The sequence below is a fragment of the Sipha flava genome, unplaced genomic scaffold (assembly GCF_003268045.1).
Source record: "Sipha flava isolate LNK unplaced genomic scaffold, YSA_version1 76_pilon_pilon, whole genome shotgun sequence".
NCBI classification, from domain to species: domain Eukaryota; kingdom Metazoa; phylum Arthropoda; class Insecta; order Hemiptera; family Aphididae; genus Sipha; species Sipha flava.
This window is the reverse complement of record NW_020273616.1, coordinates 2,989,973-2,996,447: the sequence shown is the minus strand read 5'-3', so window position 1 is coordinate 2,996,447 and position 6,475 is coordinate 2,989,973. Positions and strand designations below refer to the sequence as shown.

The 6,475-nt window shown below is 23.1% G+C and overlaps 1 protein-coding gene across 3 annotated transcripts; it reads left to right on the top strand.

Annotated features, from left to right (window-relative positions):
- The first annotated feature begins 1,496 nt into the window (after positions 1–1,496).
- On the top strand, positions 1,497–4,750 carry LOC112692701 (peptide methionine sulfoxide reductase). Of its 3 annotated transcripts, XM_025567446.1 has the most exons (6): positions 1,503–1,603; positions 1,751–1,814; positions 3,790–3,956; positions 4,029–4,143; positions 4,219–4,352; positions 4,423–4,750. In XM_025567446.1, the coding sequence occupies exons 2-6, from the start codon at positions 1,773–1,775 to the stop codon at positions 4,658–4,660; spliced, it is 696 nt and encodes a 231-aa protein (XP_025423231.1). In that variant the 5' UTR covers positions 1,503–1,603; positions 1,751–1,772; the 3' UTR covers positions 4,661–4,750. The 3 variants fall into 3 exon arrangements, with proteins under 3 accessions (XP_025423230.1, XP_025423231.1, XP_025423232.1); XM_025567445.1 differs by having other exon boundaries at positions 1,497–1,814; XM_025567447.1 differs by lacking the exon at positions 1,751–1,814 and having other exon boundaries at positions 1,504–1,603.
- Positions 4,751–6,475: the final 1,725 nt, after the last annotated feature.

Genomic DNA, 6,475 nt, shown 5'->3' with positions numbered 1-6,475 from the left:
TAACTACACTAATAAAATATAAAAAAAACCTATTGCGACGAACGATGTATCAATATAGACGAGATGTGTTATAATTAGGGTTCGGAAATTATAGGAGTCTGTTAAATTATTGTATTAAATCATAAATATTTTCGTTAAATTCATAGTAGACATTAAAAAATAACAATAAATAACCATGAAATATAATGTTGAGTTTTATATGATGTACGTTTTCCGCTTTATTAATGTTGTGTTATGTAACATTATTAAAAATAAATAGGTTAAGAATGAAAATTATTAATTTTTTTAGAAAACATTAAATATGCATACAAATATGGCAAAATCTATGAAAATCAATAAAATATGCAAAATATGCATTCTCAGTTTTCAATTTTTAAACTCAATATTGTATAGCTTGAATTTCTAATTTGGTCTGTTATAAACCGAGTGCATACAGAAAAATATGCAACTCCTATAACTTCCGAGCCCTAGTTATAATATAAATGAGTAATACCGCAAAATCAGCACTAAATTATTTTCATAGTTAATTATTTCGGTAATACAGTAATTATGAACCGTTTTTTTTCTTTACGTAGACGATTTTTCTTTTTTATAAAAAAGTTGTTTTTAATAAAATTTAATTTTTTTGTCTTTTAAAACTATAATTGTACATTATTTTATTAATAATTGCCAAATAAAAAAATTTGTTCTTAATCTAAATGATTTTTTTTTTGTCCCGTTTTGACTAGAAAAATTATTTTATGTCTACTTTCAAGTCGGTGTATAATATTATACTAATATAAAGAATGAAATCATCAAGGAAAAGGAAAACTTTACTTTTTTATTTCCCAGCAAATTAAACTTGGTATTCCAAAATCGACCAGTACCTATCCTTTATTGAAGCTCAAAACAAATGCGATTCAACACTGTATCAATCAGCTCATCGATTTTTGCGTAATGGTGATACATTTCCAGTATCCGTATCTACTAGTGATCTACTTGTTTTCTTTCCTTCTTAGATTAAAAACGTATTTATGTAACTGAACGGGCAAAAAAAAGATTAAATGGATTAACATTTTTAAATACATATAGAGACATAGAGGTTAATTGTGAAGATATTCTTAACATAATCGCTAAAACTCAAGGAAATTAGATTCAGTATAGTAATTTTGTTGTAGATATCAATGTTTATATTAAAAAAAAGTATTGTAAGTATTGATACCTATGTCTATTAAAAAAAAAAAAGTTCTCTTTTTCAATAATTGATTTTCAAAAACTCCTTAAAACTTTTTTTGTATACGTCCCTGGTGCGCTCTAATTATGAATTTGTACTAGTTTTAACTAACGAGTTACCCTCCATGAGCATCGCTTAAAATATATTTCATTAGTATTTTATTTCAAGCCATGCTCGGTAAGAATAAAATATGTAAAGGTATGTCCTTGGAGTAAATATTACCAAATTTTTTCGTAACGCATTATCATAGATATCTTATCAGTTATGATAATGCTAAAAAGATAATAATCGGTTGGTGAGAGAAGAAGGACCACAATAATTACTTGCACTTAATTATTTTTCGTTCTGAATTTTTAGTAGATCATTCATATTTAATCGTTGTCCACGCAGGTAAATCAAACTTGTGTTCAAACGCATATCTTGCGTGTCTAGTTTATGTTGAGTGATTTTTAACTTTTTTTTCACTGTTATTTGATATATTTAAATTGTTATAAATTTACTAGCAACTCTAGTTTAATCTAACCTAATACTTTTTAGAACTCAAAAAGGTGCTTTATATATGTTTACAAGGATTTTTAAAGTTTTCAATTCGACCAAAAATGTAAGTTGACTCTAAAATTTTTTTCGCATTTATTTCTACTGGACTTACAGTTTATGACTAGGAAAATTTGCAAGTATTCAATTTAGCTTTTATCTAAAGCAATATAATACCTACCTAATCTCCTAATTAATTATTGATAGTTAAATAGTCAATACCTAGAATGCAAAGTATCAAAAAACACTGAAAATCAATATGTTATATACCTAGTTGTGAAACTAATTATCATTGGGGCACAATAATCGCTTTTACAACAATAAAAAATATTATGAACTTACATTTTTTAAGTACTACTGCAGTATGGAAATATTATTTAAAATATATACTCATGGAATTTGGTATTGGAATGCTGAAATATAGATAATGCAGTAAGAGTTTAAATAAAATACCCTTTAACCAGATATCTTGATATGTAGTTGGTATTCAAATTCTGAAATGCAGTAAAAGTTAAAATAAAATATTCTTTAACCAGACATTCTGATATGTAGTTAAAATTATAAAGTTCTCAAACCATTACTACATATAGAACATAGTTGTTGATTAACATATAGTTGAGTTACTTAATAATTAACTTTTATTAAGGGTTCATTAAAACTGAATCCTATAACATCAATACATTATTATTGTTTATTACTGTTATAACTATAACAAATTTTAATGATTACTATTTGTCCTATATCTAATTAATATAATATAAAAATAATTATTATAATGTTCTGACCATATTTTGTGGAGTTAAAAGTTGAATATAGTGATCCCTAACCTTTGAATCGCTGATTAATTATGGAGAGTTACCAAAAATATGAAAACAAGAAAATAGTTATCCAACTGTTGTACACTTAACTGGAAAAAAATTACAATTTCACTACTTATAAATTAATGAATTATATTGTATTATAATGTATAGTGTTGTAAAAACAAAAAAAATCAACCAATATTTTTTTAAATGTTTTATTTATTTATTGAATATTTTACTTCAGTGTTAGGTATTATAATACTACATAGATACATGTTATAGTTTCATTAATACTAGGTATTTATTATTTTATTTGATAAACAAACAATATGAATTACAAATAAAATATTACTTAATATCTATGTATTAAATGTTTATGAAAGAAAATACCCATCAAATTTGAATGCCTAGTGTTGTTAATATGATTTATTTAGTCAAAGAAATAAAATAGTCAATGATCAAAAAGTAAAATTAAAATTGTATACTTTCATACAATCTATATTTTAATCACTGAACTCTATGAACTTTATTGACTATTGTTAACTAAATACAAAAATTAATTACCAATTATACTATTATAACTTTTTTTTTTTTTTATAAATTTATTGAAATCATCAGTATATGTATGTATAATATTGTATGATATATAAATATTTCCTGAACAAAGTATCCAAGTTATTATCTTATTATTAATATATGAATTGATAAGTATAATACTTGAAGTACTATTCATATTTATATATCTAACTCTAAAAATGTATGTATAAATGTATTTTTATTTTGTTTTTAAAAAAATTATTAGTAAGAATTACAGAAAAAAGCTTGTTATATTATCTTATTTTATCAAATTCTAAGTAATAATAGATTCTATTTGAAGTGGATATTACATCAGAGAATTAGGGATTATTTTATCCACAGTAATTAGTTTTTGTTCTCTGATGCAATATCCACTTGAAATTTTATCATTTATTCTATATAATTCAGCTTTATGTATTGTGTTTAAGATGAATAATTATCAATTCTAATCTTTATAATTGATTGTTTTATATGGATAGTTTATCCAAGCTATGATAATAATTAAATCATTATGTTTATGTAAAGTATAAAGTTTTCTCATTTTTGTTCATTGTGAGTTAGTAGTTTATGGTTCATACAAATACTATTATTCTTTCAACTAACTCATAATTTATTTATTTGTTATTTTTAGTGAAAAAATTTTTATAAGTGTTCTTATTTTTATAGAAAATGAAACCTTTACACTATGTTGATATTTCAAGTGAAAAAGCTACATTTGCTATGGGTTGTTTTTGGGCACCTGACAGTCTTTTTGGCTCTACTCCAGGAGTTATAACTACAAGAGTTGGTTACGCAGGTGGATCAAAGCATTTTTTACCAACATATAAAAATATGTAAGTTAATCACCATATTAATATTCTAAATATCTTGTTAATTTACTTATTTCGTAATGCAATTTTTTTTAGTGGTGACTACACAGAAGCCATTCAATTACAATATGACCCAAATACTGTATCTTATTTAGAGCTATTAAATATGTTTTGGGACCATCATGACCCAACTGCGAAATTTAAAAAACAGGTATGTTATTTTCACTAAATTTTTCTTTTATATATTCAAATGTTTTTTTTTTAATAGAATATTATTTATTTTTAGTACTCATCATTTATATATTATCATAATAAAGAACAAAAATCAGAAGCTGAGAGGACTCTTAATGAGAAGAAAGCTAAAGGTCTAGATATCCTAACTAAAATAGAACCAGCTGGTGAATTTTTCAATGCAGAAGAGTAATTATATTTTATTTTAGTATTCATTTTTATAAACAATAACCTATTTTAAATATTCATAATTATTTAGCTATCATCAAAAATATCGATTGCGACAACATCAAAATCTATGCAAAGACTTGGGTCTTGATTCTGGAGATGATCTAATAAAATCTCATGTAGCTGCTAGACTGAATGGTTATGTTGTGGGTCAAGGAGGAATTGATCAATTTGATGCAGAATCATTAAAACTAGGATTAGACGAAGCTACAATCAAATATGTAAGACATTTGGTGATTAAATATGAAGGTCAAGGATTACATTGTTAGGTAAAATAGTGTTTTCTTTTCATAAATTACATTTATTGTGTATTAACTTTTTGGCATTTTGGAATTTTATTTATCTTTTATTTTTTTAACAAATATATAGATTTTCACTCTGTATTATAGATATTTTTATAGTTATATTATTTTATATTCATCTAGTGTTGGTTGCAATTTACTTACCAAAACATAATAAATAATTGTATTAAAAAATATTTTATATTATATGATTTATATTCTGTGGAATCACTATAGTTATAAATTACATTAATTGATTTTGAATGTCAAACAAATGAATTATATGTATTAATATATACTACTACTATGTTACTAATAAGTAGTAATTAAATGCAATTTATTTTATATTTATCTTTTTAACATCATTCCTGTGGCAACTTCTATTGATTTTATATTTTCTCATAATGTTTATGAATCATTCCCATCCATTCTCAGTGGTCAATAGAAATAGGAGAGATGCTGCCCTATTGATTTCTTTAGATTATATTTTCTATCTATATACACTTTTTTTTTTATAAAGTTATACATTTTACCAAAAATATATTTTTAATCTTTATTGTATAATATGGCTTTCATGGTAACAATATTAGTACACTAGTATTTAGTAAAAACAATTATTTTTATAAACATAAGTATGTTTAAGGGAATATTTAGTGTTATTATGCAATTTTAAAATAGCCTATTTTATTTAAGAGCCACTACACTTTTTTATTTTATTTAAAATGTATGCTATAGCCTCTGTTTATTTATTTCTTATTTTGTAAATTTTTGTCATTTCATATATCCATTTTGGTGTTCTTATTTATCTTACACTAATTTCTGTTATATTTCTTTATTCATTGTTCAGAATGTTTATCTTTACAACTTTCTCTTCAATATCAGGACTAAAATGTATAGTTGAGTCTTCACCTGTTCAGATTCTATCCCCTGTTTTTTGTCTTAAAAACAAACAACCACTCAATTTTATTACTTGCTTTGTATTATTCATTTTGGTTTCTAATCTATAATAGTAATTTGCATATTTTTAATAATTAAAAATAATATGAAAATTATTTTCACTTATTTAGAACGGGTATGATTGAAAAATAACTAAAACTGTTGTTGATCTTTATATTATTATCATTATATTTTTTATTATATTTTTTAAATAAAAATGTATTTGTCTAATGTGTTTGATGTTTAGAGCTGATTGTCTTTCATTATTAATTTTTTTAAACTTAAATTATAAGTTACATTCAATTAAGGTTCTAAAATCAGAAAGCTAATATTTTCATTGATGAAGTTAGTCTGTTAGTTTATTTCATTTTATTAGCAAATTAAGTTAAATTAAATTAATAGGTATAAGAATGTTCATCATATTTTAGTTTCATCTCATATTTCTTGGTAAAAATTATTTTATAATAAGTAATATTCCTCATATTTAATAAATAAAGAAAATAAACCAGTTATGTATAGACTGGTTATTATATTTAGGTTATGATATTATGAATAATTTATTAATAAAGGCAAGTGATTTCAAGTTGGCTGTAGAAAAAGTTCAAACAGTGGTAAATTTTAAATAAGAAGTTTTTTTTTACGTAAATTTATTTATAAGGATATAATAATTATATAACAATAGGAATAATAAAGTAATCTTATCTTCATATTTATATAATATACATATTCTTATCTTTATATAAGTAATTAAACTTCTTAGGTTCGATACAAGTATATACTTCTTTTTTTTCCTTTGTCAATTTAGTTATTATTGAATTATACATGTATAACTATTATATATCAATAAATTATATAATTTATTAACCC